Source organism: Heliangelus exortis, chromosome 20 (assembly GCF_036169615.1).
Source record: "Heliangelus exortis chromosome 20, bHelExo1.hap1, whole genome shotgun sequence".
In the NCBI taxonomy this organism is placed as follows: Eukaryota; Metazoa; Chordata; class Aves; order Apodiformes; family Trochilidae; genus Heliangelus; species Heliangelus exortis.
In genome coordinates this window covers 8721028-8747955 of record NC_092441.1, presented here as the reverse complement: position 1 = coordinate 8747955, position 26928 = coordinate 8721028, and the positions used below count along the sequence as shown (strand labels likewise).

Below are 26928 nucleotides of genomic sequence, written 5' to 3'. Positions count from 1 at the left end.
GCACAGCAACTAAATAACCAAATTCTAACCCATTTTCAGTTCAAGAGTCCAGAGCAGATGGCTGAGAGTAAAGAAAAGAAGGGGAGGCTGCAATACCTCATGTGGAGCTCCTTTGAAGACACTTGCAGACTGGTAGATTGTTTCAGTCCAAAGTTTTATGTCTTCATTTTCCAACTCCTCTGCTGTCCGATAGAGGGACTTGGGAACCAGCCCACCCTCTGGGACTTCACACTACAGAGCACAAACAGCAATTAAAAAGCATCCTCTCTGCACATCCACACCCTGTCACCCCCTCTGCCTGCTGGCTTCAGAGACAAAACATCACGTTCAGCAAGCACTCTGAAGAAGAAATTAAGAACAGAGTTTGGAAGGAATTCTATAGCTTGTACATCATACATAAATAAATTTATATTACAGTGATCTGCTTGAGGTGGGTTTGCAGAACCAAGCTGACAGAAACCAAACATGGTGGGGAGAAACAGTGAGTTTCCAAAAATGTAAAAGGCTGTTGCAATCAGGAAGGTAACAGCTTTGAAGTTACAACTGTTAAAGCTCAGTACTGGGACAAATGACACAACTTCCCTAAGCAATTCTCTTCTGAAAGAAGTCTCCAGTAATAAGGTTAGACAATTATCTGATCAGGAATAGGTTCCATAGAAGTGTTTAGGGCAGAAGAAGTGTTTGATAGCTGAATTACTACTAAAAATTGAAAGGAGCTTTGAGAAGTCAGTTTTGTTTAAATATCCATAAGTAAAGAAGCAGAAAAAGAGATTGTTACTGTCTGGGACCAGCAGGAAGTATTGCAGCAATTTTTTTTCTGGTAACATTGACTTTTGCTTACTTAAGCAGTGAATTTTTCCAGCTTCTCAAGCTCCAGGTTAGATGGCATAAACTCTCTCTACTGAAAGCTACTGCTGCAGCAAAAAGCAGCCCACTGAAGATAAACAGATGCTCCAACATGTCTAACAGTGCTTTATTATAATTTGAAGCTCTGTTTGAGCAGCCCTTGATGAAATTTCAAGACTGAAACTGAAATGAATCTAGAAAATGTTCAAGGGCTTGAAAAGCAAGCCTGAAATTATATGTTAGCACAGCTCAGTTCAGGAAAAAAAAATGTGTTACTGTGATGGAGGCTCCAGAAAATGCCCAACTTGCACTCCTACACTTCAGTCACACCAGTGAGCCTGTGTTGTCAAAAACATTACAGAGAAAACAAACCTCACAGAGTCATTGAGATGTTAAAACTGACACCCCCAATTTAAGGAGAAAGCAGCCCTATTAGAGCACACGACTGAGAAATTACAGTCTCCTGCAGTAAATAAATTGCTTTATTTGTTTGTTGTGGTCAGTGTGCACATTGCACAAGGAGCCCTGGCTGTTTGTTGCCCAGGAGACCTGCTGGCAGATGTGCCTCACATCTCCTTGGGCTTCTCAGAGTATCAGTTAATTCTTCTTTAATTCTTTTAGGTGACACAGGATCTTCTGATGAGCTGCTGGTGACAGTTCTTTGCTCAGTGCTGTGCTACCACTCCTGTTTGAACCCAAAAAATAACAGCAATTTATGGCTTTTAATTGTGCCTGGCCACTTGGGCACATTATTTGGTATTAATTTTAAAGATGTATTGTACTTCTCCTTTTAAAGTGGATTTGGAAGAAAATACTAAGCCTGGAATCCTACATGAAAGCTCCCACCTCCAAATTACATTAGGGATAATTCTGTGCTTCTAGGCTTCTTTGTTTAAAGAATAAAAAACCCTACAAATAATTTGATATATGTACTAGTTTAAATTCATACCATGCACTCTCCACCAAGAAAATCAGGGATAATTTCTTTATCGATGTAATCCAGCAGTCCCCCAGGACCCTGGTAGTCATTTCCAGCATAAATAAGGAATTTTTTTCTGGTGTTGTCATCAATGAATGGACTAACCTACAAACAAAGGAAAACAGAATAGATTAGGCTCTCAATTTTTTTCTGGAAACAATTTTGAAGGAATCTCTTTGATTGCATTAGGAATTACCATCCTTGTTATGCAAAGTTCACACTATAAAAAGCTAAATTAACCAACTGTGTAAGCAAGTACTTAGGCAGTGCTTTTAAATTCATTCCAGGAATCCTACAAAAGAGATGGAGCCAATGGAAACATTTCTTGCTTATAAAACCTGATTTCTAAAGTGCTTTTAACAAACCACAAGTGTGCAGCAGTGCACTGAGAGCTGAGGAATGCCCTGAATGACAAACATACCAGTGTCCAAAGAACTGGGAATACTCGAGGTGCTCTTAGGATCAGAAGACGACCCAAAGTCTCAGGGTAATTGGCTTCAACCACCTCAATGATTCTCAGCAATGCTTTGACTCCTGGTCTCCATAAATGCCTCATATTCAAGCCTTCCAGATCTACTAGGCAGGTCCAAGAGCTGCATTTGGAAAAACAAAAAGAGAAATCTCAATGGCATCAAAGTTCTCCTTTCTTATGTGAATGCCCAATGTGTGCAGACCCCACCATATAGTTTGTTTTTTTTAATATTTCACCTCCTTGCTCTTTGCTACCTCCAGACATTGGAGTTTAAGATCCTTAGAATAGAAAATGTCTCAGAGTGAGCTGAGCCCAGTTCCAGAGGATGTGCAAAGATCACTCAGCACACCATGCACATTCCCTCACAAAGAGTTCAGACTCCAGGTGAAGGTTAATATGAAGCCAAAAAAGATCCTGTCAGCAGCTGGCCCAAACTTTAAACCATTGGTTTAAACCAAACTTTAAACCATTGCTTCTACTAAGTGGTCACAGTGCAATAAAGCAATTTAACATTCACATGCAGATTTCCCACAAACACAAACAATAACAGTGCCATTACATGTCAAAGCTAATTTTGTTTTCAGATCTCAGGAAGGGAAGCTTTTTCTACAGGCAGAAGTATGTTCTTAATTCTAAATACTGAACTTCAGCATCTGCTTTAGTTACTTTGCAAGTTCAGGTGTCTCCCTGGCCATGAATCCAAGATTTACAGCTGTGCTGCACCAGCTCCCATCCATGAAATTATGCATAAGGCTTCTGTGAAACAGCAAACACTTCTGTGTTTCACTTTAAATGTTTAATATCCAGTCCTTCAGGATTACTTCTACAAATGAAGATCGAGTAGGCAGCACAATTTAATGGTTACACACTTGAAATCCAACTCTTGAATTTGACCTCCCACTGAGTGCTTGGACAGCAGGTTCTTTAATAGGGAAAAGATAAGCAGATGTATTAGACATCCCTGAACCTTTGCAGATTAAGGGAAATAGTCAGAAATTGAAAAGATTCCAAGAAAGATTTCTTTTCAGGGCCACTCCTACATTCATTCCACACCCTTAAATCCATCTTGCAGTTAAATACTTTCATAAGTGACCCCTACAATGACTTAAAGATGCCAATTTTGACTGAACTTCACTTGAAATCCTGCCAGTACTGGGATAACTAGGTCCCAGGTTTCACAGGAGCTTCACAGCCTTGCCCTGGATCACAAGTTGGTTCACCACATCTAATAAATAGAGAATGCAAACAAGAACTGAGTGTAACAAGTCTTGGTTTGGACTAAGGATGAGTAAGTGAAATGAAAACAATACCTGAAACTACTGGAAAGGTTACCCATAATAATATCATGTTTTGTTGGCAGCCTGTAGCCAATGTCTGTCTAGAAAACCCCCCAGAAAGAGAAATGGGAGTTATGCTTTGCAGAGATCCAAGAGCAGAAGCTTTACACCCCCTTGTAGCATCACCATGAGCAGGTGGTGTGTGTCCCTCAGGCCTGAGCATGCAGATTCACTCCAGGGGTACCCAGGAACCATCTCAGTGAACTGTGACTGCCTGTACCTGCACGTGGGACACAGAGCCTCTCCTCTGCTTGATCCTTATAATAAACTTTGCTCAGAAGAATCACATAGCCTGACGTTCCCCCCCCCCCCCCCCCCCAACTCTGTCAATCCAGGTAATTCCCAAAGAGCAGATCCATTTCTTCTCTTTTACCTTATTGGCCTGCCAAATACTTTTGTATTCTCCTCACATCGTCTCAGTCCTTCTTCATTTATGGAAAGAACCTGCACAAGACAACATGTTTTAGAGAATATAGTCTTAAACTCAGTAGATGGGATAAAAAAACCCCAAAAACCCATAAGCTCAAACCAGCATAAACCTTTTTTTCCACAGAATGACCTAGAAACCACTACATTTGCCCCATAGGTTGATCTTGTTGAAAAATAAACATTGCTTTCCATAAAAGCAGTAAAAATGTAAACAAGATCCTACTGAAAACTGAGAGCCAGGAGTGACACCAGACAAGAAGTCTCCCTACACTTCTGCTCCTTTAAGCATTGATGTCTGGTTTACTCAGAAATTAAAAGCCCTTTTTAAGTCATAGAAAGTAACCTTGAAACAGAATGAGGGCAAACAACATTTAGTATGTGCCTGGAAATGCCACGGGAAGAGAAGTAGTAAAATCCAGCCCCTGCTTCTCCTTGTTACTATAGTCACGACTACCATTACTGAGAGTCAAAAATATTATTGCAAGCCTGGAATTCTGCCAGCTTTCTGCTTGGAAACTGAGCAGATCCACAAGAACACAGTCTGAGTGATGCCTTTAGAGAAGGCAAAGCTACAGGCATGTACTTTTTCTTCAAAAAGAAATTAATCTCATCTTTGGCACACAGGCTTGACAAAATCTGAGCGTGGCATTTTCTCTTCTGTACAAATGCAGAGACTGAAGTTTGAAGCACTGCACAAACTGCAGAAGAATCTGTGCAAATGCTAACCAAGGAGCAAAGGGGCTGCCAAGAACTACGCCTTTCCACCATCAGTTTGCAGTTGGAAAGAATGCAGAAGGAGCAGCTACCAGGAGCTTTCAGATGTATTCAAACCAAAACCAGACGGCCCAAGAGTACATCGAAATATTCAAGAGTGATGAATGTTCTGGCAGAGGAGAAAAGTTCTAAATGAAAATATCACATTGTTAGCAACTTGCTGCAGAAATACTTACGTATCGAAGCAAGGCCTCTTCCCCAAGAGCTCTCACCAAGCCTTTGGTATCCATCTGCCCCAACCTCAGCACATACAGAGGGCGACCATCTGAATAATGAGAACAAAGCTGTCACCATAGCCCTTCTTTTGCCAGCAAAAGACAATCTGAGTGAACTAGCTTTAAGCTAAAATTAAAAATGGAAACAAGCTATAAACGGTTCAACCTTTGTTGTACTGCTGGAAGAGGGAGAACCTGGAGCAGATGGCAATAAAACCTCTACCCAGTCCTGCTGCACTGAAAGACTGCCTGTAAATCAGCTGTGAAAATTGAATAGAGACACCTTGATGCCAAAATAGCTCCTGTACCTGCAAGGAAAGTTCAAAAGACTCCAACACACAAGATCTTGGCACACACAATTAGAGACACAGGACTATAATTAGCTTCCAGGACAGCTAAAATAAAGGAAAAGTTTTAATCCATGACCATAACTGAGGAGCTGCAACGGAACCTGTAAGCCTTCCATCAGACAAGGTGCAGAACTGCTCTGAAGAGCTTACAGCAAACATTTTGGAAAAGCAGTTCCCTTCTGAGTGCTGGGAATTAATGAAATAAAGTGTTAACCCAGGAACTTGCTTTCTGCAGAATTTGCTGAAGTCACACCTTTCAGCTTTGTCATCACATCTCATGAGGAGCTGGCACACAGCTCCCTTCTGCAGCTTGAGCCTGTTGGGAACAGGCTCTGTTCCAGAGCTCAGCTCCAGATGGACCCTCCACATCCAAGCCTTGTGTCTTTGTGGCCAACCTGCTTCATACTGGGGCATCCTGACACTGTAGAGACTTTAATCTTAACAACTCCACTGGCTGAATTAGAGAAACAAACTTTAAATTTCTGGCTCTTCATAACAAGAAGTAATTGTCTGAAGCAACTTCCATCTTCTCTCAAAGCTGTGATGCATTTTTTAATCTTTGCTCCATCTATTCCAGTACACCAGCTAAATAATCACCAACCCATAAGACTGAATATGCTAGGACACAGAATTAAAAAAAAAAAAAGCTTTCTACATATAAATCGCCCTTAAGCCCTGTTGTCTGTTTAGCTTCACCTCCCTCTACCAACTGCAGAGAGAGGTATCAATTTATCATTAAGTCCTTGGGGAGACAAGGAGAGAAATGAGATATGATATTTAAAAAAGAAAAAAAACAACAAACAAACAAAGCTGCAGAGTCAAGGCAAGTTATTTATTTGGCAAAGACACTACCCCCACCAAAGTTCACAGTTCTTTATTTTATCAGGTGCTCTAAGAGAAAATGTTGTTTTAACATCAGCACACACTTATCTTGGAATGTAGTGTTTAGCTTTTGAAACCCCAAACAAAAAGTGCTCTTAAGCTTCATGGCAGATCTCCCTCCCTGACAGATGCACACACATCCAAACCCAGTCTGAAAGCTTCCTGACTCGGGTCCACCCAAATGACACACAAAGGAAAGTCTCAACTGACAGGGCTGTATTAGCACTGTGTATTTTATATTCCATTAGAGCTTTGTGATTTAAAAAGCCACTTGCCTGAAGCATTCCTGTCAAAAGAAAAACCAGGCAGATGTATAGAAAGCTGTGCCAATTGCAAGCCAAAATAATATCTTTTATTCTTTTGCACTAATAGCTCATTTGAGACAAGATGCTTCATCATCACTGCTTCCTTTGCTTCCTTTTCTTCAGCACTAAAAGCTAAATTCAGCCAGCTTAAGTTTGGCACATTGAGAGCATGTGGGAGGAAAGGAGCAATACTAGAAAGGAAGCTTTAAAAAAAAAAGAATGTATCAACATAAAATGTTGTTATAGAGAACTGTGCATTTTTGAATTTCTGCTTCCATTATTGACAAACCCAAGCTCTACTTGGGGGGTTTGCTGCAAAAGAGACCAAAGGAACTGAAGGGGAAAGGAGGGGAGCATGAAGCTCACCACAAGACTGAAGAACTTCTCAGAAAAACATTAAAAAACCCTTTGATGCATTCTTTACCTTCCTGTTCACTGGCAGGGTGCTGTTATGTGCTATTGACACAGGAAGTCTTTGCAAAGTAAGGACAAGGAACTGAGAGAAAGGGAGAACTTATTCACAGGTTTTTCCCCTGCAATCTTTACAAGTATATTCTTTCACTTTCACAGTGTGAGGTCTGTCCAAGCCAGAGCAGCAGAGAAAGAGCCACTCAAGCTCTCCAGCTTTACAGTGATTAAACTTTTGCTGTGTCCTCCCTGTCTCAAGCCACTCCTGCTGACAGCATCCTGCCCTGCTTCATCTGCTTCTTTCAACAGGAAGAAACAGCAGAAACAACTGTGCCCAACAGGGAAAAGACAGAATCAGAACACAGATAACTCAGAGATAATTTCCTCATCTAAAGAATCCAGCTTGCCTCTAGCAACAAATTCCAAAATGTTTCATTTCTGTGTATGTATTAGCAACAAGATCAGTGCATGATAAAGTAAGTGGAGGGATCAGGGAGTGTGTCAGGCACAGCTGTCCCTGTTTCAAAGATCTGCTCACCAGACAAAGGGAATTCAGCCAAAGCTCCTTTCCTTCTTAAATAAACCTGCTTTATTTGATGTTTTTGCAACAGCCCACTTCACCTCATTAAGCTGATTGTAATGCCAAATAAGTATTCATTTATGCCATCAGTAGACTTTGCAACATCAGAAATATGATTAGGGAGATAAATGTATTTACAAACATCTTTTAATCACTGAAAGAGAATACTCAGCATTTGCATAATACCCTTCTAAGCTTCGCAGAGCACTACAGTAGTGTAATTAATAACTTTTTTAAGTTACTAGCAAAGCAGAGCTCTTCAGAGAGTTAAATATGTGATTATCAGTCAGAAAGATTAGGACCTAGGGGTCCTCCTACCAACTAAGGAGCTGGCAACATCAATTTGAATGCATTTAGTACATAACAACTGAATTTCTGACCATCTTTCCAGCTACCTCCAGTTAACAGAGGGACAAGGATCACCTTGAATTCAGAGCATAAAAAAGCTGTTCTATCTCCACCCTACAGACCATACCTTTGTCATGGTGATGCCAGCCACCTGCATAGTAATCTTGGAGGACTTGAGGAGGGTTCCAGGTGTCTAGAATATAGTCTACCTGGTGCTGCTTACGCCAGGTCAGTGACTGGCAAAGGATTTCTCTTGCTTTATCAATGTTGAAGTCTCGGGCACGCAGGAATCTTAAAATGTGCTCATCCTTTGGGATCTGTTAAAACAAACCCCATCAAACAAATGGTTAGGGGGGAAAAAAAAAAAAGCCCTAAATGACAGAAGCTGAACAGCATGAAGCCCTGAACCAAGAGGATGGTATCTAGCAGTGGAAGTTACTCAAGCAAATCAGTCTTTGCAGCAAAACCATGAGCCCTGTCAGGTACTGCAGCTACCTTCAGACTTCCTGACCTCTAGAGTAAATCATTTACACCTGTGTGACCATACTGAGTCTGGCCAATTTAAATGAATCTAGGGACAAAAACCAGATTGTATTTCATTGCTAAGTAAAAGGAAGCTGAGATATACATGAAAATCATGGGGCATTGGAAAACCCCCAGCCCTGCTATCAGGGATTTGATTTAACCAGCCACATTGCTTCCCTTTCAGTGCTGCAATCAGGGACACAGATTGGAGAATATGGTTGGCCAAAGCAAACAAACATAAAAAGTTTATTGTAGAACCAGGCAGACTCTTAAAATTGAGGTTATTTCCCTGTGTTGGCTTCTTGACATTGATCATTCAAGCACCTCAGCTAGCAAAGTCAGCTGGAAAGTCACAATGAACAACTCCTATTGCCAGTCTACTCTGTTCTGATCATACAGTGCCACTTAACAGGAGTTAAGTTGCATATCACATTCTGAGATAGAGCCACAGAGCCCAACAACAACTTACTTTGCCCTTGTGTGTCTCCTGGAGCCACTGTCTCAGTCGGATGAGGCAGCTTTCCTGCATTGGGGTCAAGTCCCCCAAATAACGTTTGATGTAGTCTGCATCCAGCTTGTCTAAAAGGAGATGTACATGTGATTAGAGTGGTCCTGGGCTGACCCAGCCAGAGTAACAATCAATCTTATATGCTGCTGTCTGAGGCAGAGAAGCAGCTGCTCCCTGTTTCACAGAGCTGAATAAAGTTTCTTTGCATCAGTGAAAAGATGAGCAAGGCAACACACAGAGTCACCCTGATGGTAAACCAAGAAGATTATTTCTCCTCCTGCAACTAAGGAGTAAAAACAGGCATTTGGAAAAGCATTTTGCCAGGCTACTCAGATTTGTCAATCCACAGCACCACAGGACTTGCTGCTTCTGGAAATACTTAAGCTTTGATCTAAATCTCCCAGTGTAAGAATTTTCCCAAATTCCCTCATTAACAGGGGAAGAAAGATAAAGCAGATTAGTTCCAGAGAAGCTTCAGTCCTTTCCTCCCCATCATTCATATCCATCTCTGACTGTCAGGGCAAGAAGCAGGCCATCCATCTCCAACCTAGTGAACAGCAGTGTGTGAAGAGTTTTCCTATTCATATCTGATCTTCATCTACTAAAAAGACCAGTTCAGAACAGCTCTCCAAGCTATTCCACATGTTACTGCTTTGCAAGTCTGCACCTTAACATTTTATGTTAAGAAAGAGTCAATGTGAATACTTTCAGCTGCCCATGAGAAGCAGCAGAGCCTCCAGAGCATGAAGAATCCCACTCAAACAAGCCAGACCACCATACCATCAGGGGTTCCTGCTGTGGGCTCCGAGGGGCTGCTTGAGGTATTGAGGATTTCCTTATTGTTCACAACCTCCTTTGTGGCAGAATCTGGTATATTAATAGCAGGTGAAACTGGTTGTCTTGTGTGGGATGTGCTACTCTCCAGTTTACATGCAACAGGAGGAGTCCAACGAGGAACAAAAGTTATTCCTTCTTCTTCCATCTGCTTCAGGTAGTACTCTATTATTTCTTTTCCCTTCAAAAAGGAAAATTTACTTCAGCTACTAAACCCACCCATTTAGACACAGAAACAATTGGGCTGGAAACCCATTAAGTGGCCAGAACTCTAAAGGTTCCACTTGAAAACAGACCCCCACACACAGGCTAAAGAGTATAGAGCCCAGCTTTTTGAGCAGAGCCACTTTTTGTGGTACCACTGCCCTGTGGTACCTGGGAGCCAGGCACCTCCTTTGGGACTGCAATCTCACCTTTTTAATATTGCTGGTGTACTGCTTCATGGCAATCTTTTCCACTGTGCTTTCAAAACCAAAAAAAGATTTTATATCCAGACTTGCTGACTGCTCAAAACAGGTCCAGTCTTCATTGTCAGGATGAACCTAATAGTCAAAAGGAGGTGAAGCTGTTTAGCTGCCCATTTAGTACTTTGTTTCCTCACAACTGAAGCCTCTTATTTTACAGATTCACACAGTCAAAAGCATTCAAGTGGAATTTGCAGTCTTTTGCTTCATTTGCAAAAGAGTTCAGATTTGCAAAACACAGTTCAAAAAAAAAGTAGCACTAAGGATTAGAAAGCTGGATTTCTGAGCATGCCATTGTCCTCATGCCTGAAGGTGAGCCTCCACTTCAAATTGGCTTGGAACAGTACCAACACTTTGTAACAACACAACTTTATTTTCTGCTTCTGCAGTAGGGAATTGGGGCACGAGAACAGCTCATCCAGTATAAATAAGCTCTAATCATAATTATAACAACACTTGAGAATCTCTGTCCTTTCATAAAGTCAATTGTGAAGTCAACTATAAACTAATTTTAACAAGAATTAATTTTAAAATACAATTCATTCTTTAAATTCTGGGTTTGTGCATGTAGAACAGGGGCAAAGGAGAAGTGCTGTGGTTTGTACATACTTCTCACATGCACTATTCTGTACAGAATTTCCCCCATTTAAACAGAACTCCCATCAAAAAAAATTGCAGGTGAAAAAGTATTTTTAAATATGCCTTGGAAATAATTGCAGTAATAATAATAAAAAATAATCAGATAATAGTGTCAAGTGGGTTTGACACCCAGTGACCTTTTAACCATGGCTCTGTACAGAACAGAAAATGTTATCACCTGCACACAAAAAGAATGCTACAAAACAAATAAATGGGTTACATTTGCTAGGTTTGATTTGACCTTTAACACTGATTCAAAGTTTTCCTGCTATACATGTGTGCTGAATGAGCCTACGAGTACTGAGTAAGCCATTCAGAAAAAAACATGACCAGAGCACAGCAGTGAGCATGTCCCCAGACTCCTATCAAAAACCATCTGCAATGAAGTCCAAGAATAGCCACAGTGGAAAAAATTAGGTTAAACTGGAGCTGACTTGATGAGCACTTGTTTGAGCTGAGCAGAAGGCAAATACACAATGCTGAGCTATCTTCTAACAGCTCTGGGAGGCTACCATGGCCTCACCAGGCCCCAGGCTGCTATTACAGACCAGATTTGCCTCAAGAGAGCTGTCAAACACAGCAAGTTATGTTGTGTTCTGCTCAGAGATGTCCAAATGCAAGAGGGTGCCAAACTTGTTTCAGTTCTTCCAGCAAGTGTCTTACATTTAACAACAACAACAATTATCACTCATGGTGGTGCATTAACTTTTTCTTCCAAGGGAAAAGCCAACTTGTGTGTATGACTTCTGAAATCTAAACACTGACTTAGCTCCACCTGAGAGCCTGTTACTCACTGTGTAACAGCAGTGTTCATTGATAATCACTCTATTAGAGAAGGTTTCATTGTAGGCTTCTATATGCAAAGTCCTTTCTCGCCTGTTCAGAGAGTTCTTCTGGACAAAGTAGACATAATCCACCCCTGCAATCTGAAGAAGATGACACAGATTCTGTTAGGATTCCAGACTGATGTGACAGGATATCCAGAAGGATGGAACAGGCACTTGAAACCTCATCACCTTTTTCAGCAGCCTCGGTGCGTCCACGTCCAGCTTGCAGCGCCGCTCGATCACGTGGATGGATCCATCCTCACTCTTGTATTCATTCACAGTGTCACTGGCTACAAACATAGGGATCAGAGGACACGTAGGAAACCTTCTTTCATATGCCTATGAAGATGGAAAGAGAAGAAAACAAGCTATCATCACACCTGATTCCCAGAGGTGTGCGTCAGGTTCCTTTGTTGACATGACCAGTATTCGGAGACACGCTGTGCTTCAGACCTTTTGGAGAAGGGATTGAACCTTCCTGGAGTCCATGTTAGAGCTGAAAAAGTCACAGTGCATTCCCAGCAACCCATTTATTGACACGTTCCTAATATAGCCCTTTCCAGGTAAAGATAACACACAAATTACCCCGTTTCTCCCCTGCCTCTCAAATAGAAATCGTTGTGCACAATGACAATCCTCACGTCAGCAGGAAAAATAAGACCCTCTAGTTTTAAAATACCACAAGACAAACCAGTTATGCATTGAATTAAAAAAAAAAGCACATGCTAATTATCAGTGTTTCTCCAAGCTGTCTTGAGGGTTCTCCATATAGCTCCCAAAGGCCTCATAAAAACATTTCAAAGTCAGTTCCTTGAGCTAACAGAGCTCTCAAGCTTCCCATGGACAGAATATTCACAATGATTACACTGTAGTTTATCAGCTTACAGCTTTGCCCAACAACATACAGGAAGCCTGTATGAGACCATTTCATACCTCTGAAAAGTCAAACTTCTTCCAGTAATGCAGAGCTAGCAGTAACTTTGATTCTGGTTAATGAATATGACTATGTGAGTTCATCTTTTAAATACCTGGCAAGCTTGGAAAGAATAGTCCAGAATCTGAGATCAGTAAAACAGGTAAGAGGCAAATGGCTGTTATCCCCATCAGTAAACTTGAGGTTTTGTTTTAGAACCACTGTGACTGAAGAATGCTACACACCTTCCAGATTTTGCCCTTTTCTTTCATAATCATGAGTGTACTTCCCCCTCCCGTTTGTTTTTATAATGGGGTGCATAGTAAATAACAAATTCTTTAGGCTTCTTCCCAAATTCTGAATTCTTTCATTTTTGCTACTATCAGAACCTTGTCAGTGAAAGGGTGGGATGTGCAAGTTGTCCCATTGCAGAAAAAGTCAATCTGAGAGCAGAACATGACATAACTCTTTAAAAGAGCTAAAATATTTACTCTGACCTTTTAAATAACTGGAACTGCTCTGAATCTAGCTGGGATGCAGCACAGAAAGAGCACCAACAGGGAGAGGGTGTGGAAGAAAATAAGCAACAGCTGCAGAAAGTATGCAGTGGTGGCAGTGGAAGAGAAAAAGTCTCTTCATTCTCACTTTATAAGAATAAAAACACTTTGTTTGTTACCAGTGTTCAAACCTAGCTTGAATGCAGGGTTACTATGGTGACAGTGGTGCAAGGCACTAAAACAGTGCCAGCTTTTTTGCCCTCGTGCATATTTTTAAAGCACTTTTACAGGATAAAGCTCTTCTGTCATGTCCTAGAAGTACAACCAGTCAGGGAGTACACAGACTCCTCCTTTTTTTTTTTTTTTTTTTTTCTCTCTCTCAAACTTTTCATCTGTGCACAGATGGTTTTGTTTAAATTAAGAATAGAAATAATTTCTAGGTTCAGAGATGTGTGCACAATAGAAGTGACAGAGCATTAGTGTTGTAACACAATAACAAGCAGTGGGGGAAGAAAACTTCACAGCTCCAAGAGAAAGGGAGTATGAGTCCTATTAAAAATGGTATAAGAAGTTTCTTATTTCTTTTATAAGGCTCTTGTTCTGGTCAGAAGAATGCAGAGTTTACAGTTGTTCAAGGATATCTCAGCCTCCTTACTGAATAAATTACAGCATTTTTTTCTAAGTTAATCCCTACTTATATTGACTGCAGTTAAATGTTGTCCTAAGTCAGAGAAAGAAAAAAATTCTAGAAGCAGAATTGAGAAATACTTCTGGTTTTCGGGTTGCTTCATTCACTTTTATTTCATTTGAAGACCTTACATTGCAACAATTTTTATATACAGGAGGGAAGGGAAAGTAGGCATCTATTTTGTTCACTATTTTCATAATATTTTTACTTATGGATGACAATGAATGAGTAGTTTCCATCTAATCCAAGCTTCTGCAAGCCTCCATTGCAGGAATTAATGCATTTCTCATCTCAGTCCTCAAAATGCTTCCCATTTGCCCTGTGAACACTTGCAAATTACAAACATTACCTTCTCATAAGTGTTTACTGAACCATGAGCAAAAAACTACCCAAGAAGAAATTGTTGTTGTGAATGGGAAAACTGAGGAGAACAAAATAATTATCTGCCAGAAGCTGGCAGGCTCTGTGCATGCAACAAAATACTCGAAGGTTTCCAAGAGATTTCCAGAGACACAGGAGTCTCTCTCCCTAAAGAACTGGCACAGAGCATCAAAACCTGATCCCAGTCAGGTTTATGTGGTTCTTAAGCCAGGCTGATTTTATTGCTTTCTGTACCACTATCAATATGTTCTTATAATCCATCATTTCTCAGCACAGCTTTTTTGGATGAACAAGTGATGATAGCAAACTGCAGCCACACCAAAATCTTCCATCTGATTCAGGCCTCTTCCACATCTGGCAAACAGTTCTCTTTCAGGGTGCAGAGTAGGCAGGGAAAAACCTGCTAAAGACTGTAAGAAGGACACTGAAAGATTTGGCTTCAGCATGGGCCAACAGAGCAGAGGAAACAAACCTGTAATTTGTGGTACAACCCAACCAGAGACACATGAGTCAAAGCAGCACATGCATCACCAAGACTGGAGCTATTAAAAGAGCTCAGGAGGATCACAAGGTGCTGCTGCTTATGTCATAATATAACTGGATGGATTTTTCTGTGGTTTTGGGGTGTTCTAAATGAGAAATTTTATCTCAACTCCAGCTTTACAGTCAGGAAATAACTGAACTGCACTATCCAACATTCCTCTAGCAGTCTGATAAAGCAGAGGACGTGATAAGATGCCACACATTTTTCCTGGATGATAGGTCTCTTTCCAAATAAAACCATGAGATACTGGACATCTTTCTCTCAGGATTTCAATGGCACTGTCACCAAGGACAAGTAGGTCCTCATAAGCAAAGCAGCTGCAGTAATCCTGATGGACTCCATGCAAGAACAAAACTCTGTATAACAAAATGCATCCAAAAAGGATGCTGCAAGGATGTTATTTTATTGTACCATTTTCTTCAGTCACATAAAAAAAAAAAAAAAAAAAGGCATGTGTGAAGATTCCAATACATAACACAAGTGCAAATCCTCAAAGCTTCTCCAGCAAGTGCTGGGCTTGACAGGAGAAGTTGCAATTTCTTTTCAGCTAAGAGACCCAGGGATCCACAGACCTTCCACAAAACAGGTTTAAAGCCTGCCAGTTCTCTTGCTCCCTAACAATGTACTTTTTACTATTTCCCACCAGCCTCTGGAACATTTGTGTACTCAGATACGTCAGAAGCTGGCATTGTGCACCAAGAAAAACACAGTATGGTGAAGCAGCTTGAACTTAAATTTAACAGGCTCATTATATAAACCCTTAACTTCCTTCATGTAAGTTAACAGTAAGAACACTGACAAGCATAATTTCAGTCAAAATAGCACTATATTAGGGCTTCTTTTCCAACTGCTTCCCTTAGCAACTCCTGTTCAGAGGAGAATCAAAATAACAGGATTTATTTTACTTTTATCTTTGCTAGTATTTCAGCTGTGTTGAAAGACATGAAAGCAACTGAAAAGTGAGAATATTTTAAACCCATTGCAGTTATTTTTCCTACCCAAGGGAATTCTACTTTCAGCCGCTGCCCTTAGATTTTGGCATTTTAATATTGGTAATAAAAGGATCCTTTCAAAATACTACCTTTAGAACAGTAACTAGATATGACCCCAATCCAATTTTCAGGAGAACCAAAGACTCTGTTCTGGTTGTTTGCACCTCAAATCATGCCTAGGGCTAATAAAATACCTTGATAATAGGCATGTGCTCAGTCCTCCATGGGGAAAGTCAGTCATTTATGCAAATAAGTTACTCAGCTTCACTGACCAGATTAATATATTCCCAGTCTCCTGCCTTAAAGGAAAAGGATTGTTCAGCATTTCCATTAGATGATTCAAACCTAACTCCTATGCATAAAAGAAGAAAAAGGATCTGACAAAACCTGCAAGCCATCTTATAATGTGGTGTTATTCTTACAGTAGCTGAATTCTCAAAAGAGGACTTCTAGCCTGGTGAAATAAGTAGGAATTTTGGTCACCATTTAGAAAATTAAGCATATTGAATGTTTTCTTAAGAGCTCAATTGAATGAAACAAGCTGTTATATTTTTTAGATGTTTGCTGTTCAGAGATGCAGTAACCTTTCCAGGGCAGCACAACATTTTTCAAGGGCACCTCAGGAGATCCATCCAGACAATCAAATCCAGGCAGCTGCACTCTGTGTGTGCCACATACAAACTTTAATTTCTGCCTGCAATACCTGACCACGTTTGGGTCCTGATCTGCAGACTCATACTAACATTCACCAGGTTCTCCTACCCACTTTGAGCATGTGGAATTTCTAAAATATTCATAAGCACCCAGGAAACCACAAAGGTCAGTGCCCAAGCAGGATGCTGCCCCAGCCAGAAAGGCTGCAGAGGAGCAGCTTGATCATCCCTGAGTCTCACCCTGCACCTCTATATTTTTGTCAATACAAAAAACATTGATTCATGGAAGGGCAACCAAGAGGTTTCAAATTCTTGGCAGTTTCATTTGAAAAGCAACAGTTCTGAATTAACTCTCAGAGAGCAGCAAGTACCTTCTCATCCTTCATATACTGATGCTCAGGGATTTTTACCATTCTTTTTATAGTGCACACATGTTTTAAAAAATTACACTTCTACAAAGTGCCTATCTCAGTGCCAGTGCCTCTCATGGGTGATGGTTCAGGTGTTACAATCAGCTCGGGGGGGGGGTGTGTAAGAAAGCATCTGCTTTTTTCCCTGATTAGAGTGGCTATACCTCAGAAAGCTCTAGAAAAACTTTTTGCAAGGTAACAACCCCAGGCACCAGGCAGAGGGAAGATGAACTGGACTGCAGATTGGGAAACAAAACAAACAAGCAAACAAAAAATCTTTAATATACAGGTAGGCAGCTCTTTGGAAAGGAAGATTTCTGTGAAGCCAGTTCTGGAAGGACAGAGAGTCCTCTAGAATGATCCATTTGCTGCCATCAGCCTTGCAAACAGCACAGTTAAACTTCTGCTTTTTTTGCAATTAACTTCTCCCAACAGCATAGCATCTCCCAACACAGCACCCCTTGTTCAATGTAGGCTTAAGTGGTTCTTTCTCCACTGTGGGTTTTTGTTGGGTTTTTTTTGCTTCATTAAATGTCCTCATCTACAAAGAGAGAAGTTATTTTCTTTTTGGGGTGAGACAAAGGCTGCTTGGCAGTGAGTCAGTGCTAAGAACTCTTTCTCTGTGGAAAAGACCAAGCAAGCTTTAGTTATCCAAGCCAAACAAGGCTTATGGGGACTACAGACAACCCAGGCAGCATGAAAGAGGCAGGTTCAGACTTATAAATGAAGGCTGCATATAATCTGAAACACAAAAAACTTCTATTTTCACCTTTCTAGTCCTTGACAAACATGAGGGAGTTTAGACAATTTTGCACTTGGTTGTAAATCCTGGCCCAGACTATGCCAGCAATATAAGACCAGTCAGATATTCAAAGTATTGGACTGATAACCCAATGTAAAATTAGTATTTGTAGAGGCTGATATTAGATGTAAGAGACCTTCTCTACTACTTCTCTTAACAGAGAACACTGGCTTTATTTTAAAAGGGCAACAATGAGAGTGGAAGCCTTCCACAGCAATTTCTACTTAAAAAGTGTTTAACAATAATCAGATTAGAACTACAGATTACAGAATACAATTTTGCTCCTCCAGCCAGATTCACCAATGATTAACCTGCTGGCTATCACAGCAAGATCAGCAAAGCAAATGTTTGCATAAGGAGTTATCACAGAACTGGATTTAAGCAGTAAGAAAGTACATCAGGAAATATTTTGCATGGAAGCCCTTTGTCTAAATTAAAACCTATAAACCCTCACCTCAATGAGAGCCACTGCAAAGGTCCTAAGAACTGAGACAAATAAAGCAGGCAAAGAACATCCATTAAAAAGGAAAGCTCTGTGCTTTTTGTTAAAAAAAAAAATAAACCAAATCCCAGTGCCCCACATTTGGATAAAACTTCGTTTTAGTACATTATTTTGGAACAGGAAACGCTCTTCCACTCAGTGAAGAGCAGAATTTCACTAAGGAGAAGAAAATCCAGGCTTTCCAAGCTGAGCTGTACTTGAGAAGGGTGTGAATAGCAGAGAACTGGCAGAACATTCAAGCTGACAGCCCTGCAGAAGGCTCTGAGGGGGCAGCTGCCCCGTGTCCTGGGACATCTTCTGGTGAATCTCTTACAAGAAGAACTGACTGACATTCACCTGGCAAGGGGGAGAAGTCCCTTACCTTCTATTTGTGCAAAAATTTGCACAACTCTCTCCCTATCATTAATAACTATACTGGCAACTGCATCCTGGTCTTAATTTGTCCCTCTTCTCCCTCCATTACAGCCCAAAATCATTTTACCTTGTTGTTGCATGAGGGAACAGGGTTCACTTTCTTCACCCTCCACTCCCTGATACAAGAAGTAATTTGGCCTCTTAAGTATTAATGATCCCTATTAAGAGTATCAAAGATAAACAACCCCTCTACAAGTCCCACAGAAAAATCTATAGGAGAAGTCAGTGCCACGAAGCCAAGCATTCCATTTCTTTCCAGAGGCTAAAAAGTTCTTGTTTATTACCCAAGTGTACAAAGTGCTGCTGACCTAGGACTTCTGATTAAATGCTCATTAGTATATTTAGTGTAAGCTTCCAGCACTGAGAACAAGCAGTGCCTGCATTGTTCACATTTGGGTTACCAAAGCAAAGCACTCCCAAGATGCCCCAACTGCTCTGACATTGCAGAAATACACCACAGCATTAATATTTCAAAACAGAGCTAGTTTAAAATTTTCATAAATTACATTTTATATAACTGTGCATCAAATCCTTGAACGACAATGGCCTTTTAGTTTGTGATATTTTTGGTTGGTTGGGCTTTCAAATTTAGACCACACACGTTCACCTTATTGTAGAAATTATGAGGCACAGATTCTGTTCATGAATTCCCACTGAAGGCTGATTAATTTCTCAAACAGTGAGAGAAGTAAGCTTGAAAAACCATCTTAGACATTCTTCAAGGCTCTGTTCCAACAGGGCTTTCAGGTTTTTAGGAAGAAAAACTGTCAGTGGCTCAAGAACTTATTGCAGGATGAAATTCCAATTCTTATAACACTCTGTGTATGATACTGCACTGAAATGGTGCTCAAAATTATTGCTCAGGTTTACATTTCATATTCAGATGAGCAAGGACCCAATTAATCCAAGAGAGACTAACACATTGAGTCAGTAATGACCACATAGACATTATTGGATCCTGCACAGGTCTGGAAGCATTCCCTGTGCTTCAGACACCCAGAGGTGTTAAACAACCCATGCTCTAAGCAGCCCTTATGACCTGACCAGACACTGAAGATCACTACAGAAACCATTTCATTATTAACATCACGAGGGCTTCGTTTGATCTTGTTAGAGTATGAAGTGAGTGACTTGGTGTTTACTGTATCCTTGTCTCCAGACAAGCATTTGAAGCCAGTGAAGCCACTAAACTGAGCTTTCTCAGCTCGTCTCTTCCTTTAGTGGAATGGAAATTAAATTCCTGAGAAACTCTCCAGGAAGCCAGGAGGTGAGGAAAAGAAAACCAAATATAAGGAGAGGTGGCCATGAAAACATTTCTTTCTCTGGTTTTATCAGCTCTACAGAAGAGCACAATCCCTGTTCCCCCTTGTCTTCTTTTGCTGTTCATACTTGGTTAAAGGGATCCTCTTTATTTAATCAGGTTTCACTAAAACGAATTTCAGACCTGGACTCTATGAATGACCCACTTCTACCTTGCAAATGTTCACCCAGAAAGTGGAAGGGAGGATGAGATTTATCCCAATACACTTAAATGTGTATTGCTTGACTCTATCACAGCATCACAGGATGGTAAGGGTACAACAGAAGTAACACCACAGATCTCTGTGCAGCTCTGCAGACACAGCCCAGGCTACTTTACACTCACATCATCTCTTTGAAGACTTCTGCAGTGGAAAAGGAACAGCTTGGTGTGAAATTTCAGGCATAACAATAGTTTATACACACTGCCAGCCACAAGACTCATGAAACACCACTGAAATGGGATTATAAATGAAACTGGATGCTCAATAGCTTGCACATCACACACCACCCTGGGTTTCTTTAATGTCTTGACTCTGCTACAAAGCACCTTCAAGTGAACTTCAAAGCACAAACACACAACTGGCATTTCTGTTCCTCTCCCTAGTTCAGGCAGCATTTCCATGGTTACAGTGTTGATCACTACTGGAAGTACATTCCAAGCATAGACCCAGTGCACAGCTTGCATTTCAAACAGCCCTAATGACTGCCCTGGTCCTGGTAACCTAACTTGGAGTCACTCTGAGGTGCAATGCACTCCCAAACATCCTATATTGCCAGCTGAATACTTGGCAAGCACACCTTTCATTCTATCTCCATGTCATTTGCCAAAGCACTGAAACTGGACAGATCTTCAAGCAATCACAGCAGCTGCCCCATATTCCAAAACTTTGGTCCTCATCTGAAAAATAGGTTTGTCTTGCTTGGGCTTAAGCTGCTTTCCTTTGAGACCAGGAGCATCAAAAGTGCTACTGAAATCAAAATCTCCTTTATGCACAAAGGTTTACCCAAACCACGAGCACTTTGGGATATTACCTTGGCTGTCACTCCCAATACATTGTTTGTTACAATTATGTCTTTAGAGAGCTGTTGCAGTGACTGTTTGGGAGAAATTCCTGCTAAATATGCATTGACTAGATAGGATTATACATAACAGTACCACTTTCATTAACAGGATTTAAAAGTAATTATCTCCTACTGCTATTAAAAGTTACAAAAGACATCAAGCCCAACCTCAAGAAGACAGTAACAATTTCAGGAAGAAATCCCTTTTCTTTGTAGTAATTTAGCAGGTTTACAAACATTTCAGAGTTTTAGTTTAAACCTTCTGTGAAGGACATGCAAAGCAAGAAGTGCTCATTTTTCTATTAGCACACAAACGAGAAATCAAAAGGATTTCACAGGCAGCTAAAAGAAAGGATGTTCCATTTAGATGGCACCTAGGAAAGGACAGGATAGGGAAGCCAGAAGCAAATTTCCTCTGCATTGGAGCATAAAGGTGTGGGCTACAGAGCTTGTGAACCTCAGCTTTGGCACCCAGTGTTTTCTCAAGCATGACTAAAGTTACAATAATATTTCAATATTTCATTAGATTAATGTAGACCTTATAAATAAATCAGGAGACTCAAACCAAGCAATGAAAACATCTTCCAGGTAAGTGGAATTTTACTGGTAATTCACTGTGGAGTTATGCAAGTGTGATAAGCAACTTGGCAGAGCAAGCAAAGCCTCTGCTTTCCTGCACAGGAAGAAACAGGCAGACACAGAAACCTCTGTTCTCATGAGGGATGGGACCAGTCAAGCCACCCACATATGCTCTTTCTATACAGATCACTGCTTTATGCCCCTCAGTGTGCCCTTCCTGCAAGGATACTATTCCACAGCTGAGCGTTTTCATTTCAGAAGATTGGTCACATAGAGAAGCTTTCCTAGAAAAATTATCTTGCATACAGCTCCATGGAATGAAACTGGAAGGGGATGGTCTGTTAACCACCAAGGAACCACTTTGCTGCATGCAGAGACCCAATCTTCTTCCTGAGAAAAAGAAAACTCTTCAGTGATTTAATACAACTTCACTTCAGCCTTGGGTGGTAAAGCAGGCAAAACAGTCTGGGAATGAAGCATCTGACCTGAAGACAAGGGCTCACATTCCATCTTTTATCTGTAAAAGATGATCTCTAATAACCACAGGCATGCCTCAACGGTGCTTTAATTGAACGAGTGGTTTCTGTAGAAGAGATAAGTCATTTGTGGTTCACTTCATAAATCTGCACAGCTGGAACTGTGTAATACTGGATTCTGTGTGGGAGCCTGAATGTCCATCTTCAGACAACAAAGGAATCATGAGGGTGGAATTTCAGAAGAAAGTGGATAGCCAGTGTAAGAGCTTAAGAGTTACACCTGCTTTCCTCCCAGACACGAGGATTATTGTATTTTTTCCTCCCTTTAAGAATTCCACAGATCCCAAAAGAGCCTGAGGGATCTTTAGTGCCACTAATGAATGGGGCAAACCTCACCTGCAGCCTCTGCACGATCTTGAAACAAGGATGCCCAAAATGAGAAGCTAAAATAGAGAAGTCGGGCAAGGACCACTCCTTCCTCAAGAGAAAAAAGAAAAGCTAAACATGCTAAACGTAAATAAAATTATTGCAATCTCTTCTTTTTGTTTGGATTAAGCTGGGAAAGCCCCATCACTCAGGTTAGGCTGGCTTGTGACTGGAAGCCCAACTACCTGGCTAGAAAAAAAAAAACCAAAAGCACTGACATTGCTCTGGTCTAGGTTGAAGGGAGGAGGACATCAAGGGCAGACTTTACAGCCATAGTGCTTGAAGTTGCCCTTCAGTATACACAGACCTTGGCTGACTTGCTGGGGGCAACAGCAGCATAAGATTGACTTGCAAGCTCACTGTAAGTGGTTTTACATTAAATGCATGTGCCAAAGTTTTCCTGAGTGAAAAGGAGTGCTCCCCCTGCCCCTGTTCCAAGCAAGACAGATGAAAATCAGGACTGAAGGCCCCAGAAGCCACAGAGCTCTGCACACACCACTCGGTTTGACAGAACGTGCCCTGCAATTAGAGTCAACTTCAGTAGTTTCTAGGATATGGAACTCAGCTTTTGACCCCAATTGCACAGGACATGACTGTTTTGGCTCAAGGTTAAAGCACTATGGAGAAGAGGCTGACCTCCAAAAGAGCATCACAGGAAAGGCTGGCAAGAGGCCAGTGAAAGCTGAAATGCTTGGAGACTGACATGTGATTACTGGGGAATGTGAGCTATCCTCAAGCACTTCCTATTTCTTTGCAACAATGGCAATGTATAAACCTTTACACAACCCTAGAACAGCTCTTCTTTTGAAATTTTTTTAAGATAACACACATCAAAATGACTGTAAACCATTAAGCCTGTCTTACCCCTGCTGGTAAATAACCCTGAGTTGTCTTACAGCAGCTGAACAATGACAACTGTGTCGTGCATCTCACAGATGCACAGGACATGCTGGAAACAGAGCTTGGTACTTGGCTTCCCCATTTCTTTCCAGTTAACAACATTGCATGTCTAGTTCCTCTGCAGTCAGTTGTAGTTTAAAATTCAGCTGCAGTCCTGCTGTGTCCACTGAGGATCTATTTTTGGAACAATCAAATATTTCTTACTGCTCTACTGCTCCTTGCTCAGGTCTCACATTTATGAGTCCTACAATTGGTATTCGTCCCTTTTTTTGGTCTTAGAGTCACAGACACTTTCAATAACAGGTCTGCTAAAGCACGTTTAACATCTGGAATATGCTTAGAGTGTTTTAAATAAAATTACTACTGTGTAGACAAAATCTAATTTATGAGTGGGGGAGGGAAGGATGACTCCAGCATTGCTACAACATAAGCTCTGAATTCCTCATTAAACCATAGTCTGAAAGGTTCAAACCATGTACTGCCACAAAGAATAAAGTCTTCTGATCTCCATCCAAATCAACCCCCCCACCACATGAAGGTTCAGTGAGACAGGTTTGACTTCTTTGTCTCAGACTGAACCCACCAGGTTTTAATTTGGCCCAGAGGCAACTGAGGCCTCTGAGCACTGCAAGAGTGATTTCACTCCACCAGGAACACAACCAGCAGAGTAAAGAAAACTTTGCCAAAAGGGCAGAATTCAAAGTAAGCAGCATCACTCAACTGTAAAGGTCTCAGTTTGGCTTTTGGACCAGCAAAGTATCAGCTTTCAGGGTAAGGGCAGCTGTACTTTATTAAGCAAACCAATTAAAATGTATTAAGAACATCAATTAAATCTTGACCATTCACTAATACCAATGGCATGGCATCAAAATGCAGCATGGTAGGGACCTGCAGACAAGATACCACTTAAGCTAGAAAGTTAAATGTAACATTTAAAAATATATCTTAGCCTTACTTACATGTCCTGGAGATGCCTCCAGGAGTTCAGAAAAATCAAATGGAAGCTCAACAGCACAGAACAACAGCAATTCCTCATGGGGAATCAAACTATTAACCAGACTAAGACTCAGCACCATCAAAAATATTAATTTAACACCGAGAGAGAGATCTTACAGATTGACCAGGGCAAGGACCACAAAGAATGTGAGAAGGGTTTATTGCCTCTTCCAACCCAAGGAGCAGGTGGTGCTAAGCAGGAGCCAGGCTCTAGATAAAGGACACATCTCCTGAGAGTGTCAGGAAGCTCCTGCTGGAAAGTGTCATGACAGGCTTCACTTGGAAGGGATTGGGCAAGCATGAGAAAGAAGCCACATGCAGTGTTGTTACAGACACATTCTGGACCAGAAGGGCTGTCAAGACACCTCTGCAGGATGAAGGAGTCCCCTGAGAGGGTGTTACCATATGTGTAAACCATCCCTACCCTCCTCCCTGGAGGCAGATACTGCCCTTGGCCACTGCCACATCCCCAGCACATCAGATGATGGTGCAACTCAGTGCTGTGGCTCTCATGAAGAGACAGAAAACAATCCTTTTCTCCAAATACCTCATTAAAGTACCAGTACCCAAGCAAAACTGCTGCCAGGTGCATCACTGGCACCCTAAGGTGGTACCACTGGTTCTGCACCACTGGATCTGCTCCCCAGGAAAATACAAACAGAAAGGTACCAATAAAATACAAACAGGAAGACACTACTTGGCTTCAAAAGATAAACATTAAAAAAAAAAGAAAATTCAAGACTCCTTTGATTCTTATCTAAAAAGCAATTTAAATCATAGATTATAGACCAGATCTTTGTTCTTTAGGCTCCTCTACAGCAAAGCAGAGGAACAAAAGCAAGAAGTGGTTTAGTCAACACAGAACAAACAAGTTCAAGTGAAAATGCTTTAAATCCTGTTCTTTACAACATCAGTGGCTGCACCATGCAGACCATGAAACACTTCAATAGAAATAAGTAATTTCATAGAGCCATGAATTCAGTAATGAAGAATTTATGCACAGGCCAATGAATTGCACAGCAAAGAGAGAGTTTTGCAAATTAAGTGGTATCATTTACACACTGAATGAATTAGCCAGAAAAATCTCCTCTGGAAAGGATTCCTCTGACTGATGTTCCTGAACTGGACTTTATGGCACTCACATTTCACACAAAATGGAGACACAATGCACTCAAGAAAGGAAATGCTCTCATCAGGAAATTAACTCTTCCCCTTCTGCTGTGGCATAAACAAAACAGAAATGACATCCTGACCATCCCCAGCAAAATATTCATTGTCACAAAATGAATTCCCTTGTTATCCAAGCAATGGGATACACCATCACAGCAGCAGTAGACAAAGCAGTCATCAGGCACAGAGAGGCTGAAATGCTAAGAGGTTTGTGATGTTGCTTTCAGCTGTTATACACTGATTGATCTGGGTATATTCCAAAAATCACCTATACTTAAGATTTCAGAATACAAATGAGAGCAGAACAAAACCAGCTACAATTACCAAACGAGTGATCCAAAACATCCATAACTCTGCAGGTTTAGATATCTCATTTCCTAAATCTGAACAACAACGTCTTGGAATGCTGATTTCTAAGAACCCAAAAGTATATAATTAAGAATTAAAGGAGTTGAAATAAAGATTAATTTATAATACAAAAGGATAGCTTCTCTTTGCTCCCTCCACGATCCTTCTGCTAACACCAGAGTTAAAGCTGATAGGTTCCAACAGCCCTGTGATATTTTTATTTTCATACTTACTGATGTATAGTTCCCAAACCTAATAATTGTAAAATAACCTGAAAAGGAACCTAAGACAAAAAGTGTTCAAATCTGAGGTTTCATACTTAATACAATGCAAGAAAGCCAAGCAGTCACCTCACATGCTGCCTCATTACATCCAACAAAATATAATTTTTTTAATTTTCATTTTTGTAAAGTAATGAAAGATTCCTCTTTATGCCAAAGCAACTCACAGAATCCAAAACTTCAAGCCAGTAAGCATGATTTGCAAGCACTTTGCTAAGGAATAGCAGAAACTGCTAAATCAAGTTTCTAATGACCCCTTCATTTACTGTTCCAGCAAGAGGCTTCAGCATTTTGCATTTTTCAACCTGCAGATCACCACCAATTATTTCCCCATGGAATCCAGGGCTCCCACAGGGCACCAAGTGCTGACAAATGCCCTGCTGACTCCTCCTGGTTTTTGTGGCCAGCTTCCATCAGGTCACGGTGCAGGGGGGACTGTCCCCACAGGGGTGCCCATCAGCCTTTAGTGAGTTTCAGGAGGAAATCAGGGCAACAAGGTATTTATTTTCCTTTTTTTCCAAGACAGCTTTTAACCAGCCTGTCTGGCTTGCTGATGAACTTGACTTTGTAAGAAAGCAGCAAGGGCAAGCTGGGACCCCAGCTGAGCTGTAGTGGGAAACCACATATTCAGTTGTGTTTCTCTGGCTCTTAGAGGCCCATAAAACCATGAGCTGAAAACCTCTGTGCACTGGGCAGAAATCAGGATGACCCAGGCAAAAGTAATGCAGAGAAAAGCCAGGATCTTGGGACCAGAGCTCACATTTGGATGGCTCATTGCTTGCTTGTACTTTTTTGGCAACCCTGCCCCACGTTGCAGAGGAGCCCAGATGTTGCCAGATGGCTTTTCCAACTCAAGTGTCCCACCCATGT

At 41.0% G+C, this 26928-nt stretch overlaps 1 protein-coding gene across 2 annotated transcripts in view; it reads right to left on the bottom strand.

Moving 5' to 3' along the window:
* SEC14L1 (SEC14 like lipid binding 1) overlaps positions 1–26928 on the bottom strand; it is a 42688-nt gene that overhangs the window by 6906 nt on the left and 8854 nt on the right. For both annotated transcript variants that reach the window (XM_071764716.1, XM_071764717.1), the window contains exons 3-13: positions 11912–12061; positions 11690–11821; positions 10206–10334; positions 9739–9973; positions 8920–9029; positions 8053–8242; positions 5014–5102; positions 4008–4078; positions 2247–2418; positions 1796–1930; positions 97–231 (exon numbers count right to left, since the gene is read on the bottom strand). In XM_071764716.1, coding sequence (XP_071620817.1) covers positions 97–231; positions 1796–1930; positions 2247–2418; positions 4008–4078; positions 5014–5102; positions 8053–8242; positions 8920–9029; positions 9739–9973; positions 10206–10334; positions 11690–11821; positions 11912–12061 — 1548 coding nt within the window. The remainder of the gene's footprint in view (positions 1–96; positions 232–1795; positions 1931–2246; positions 2419–4007; positions 4079–5013; positions 5103–8052; positions 8243–8919; positions 9030–9738; positions 9974–10205; positions 10335–11689; positions 11822–11911; positions 12062–26928) is intronic.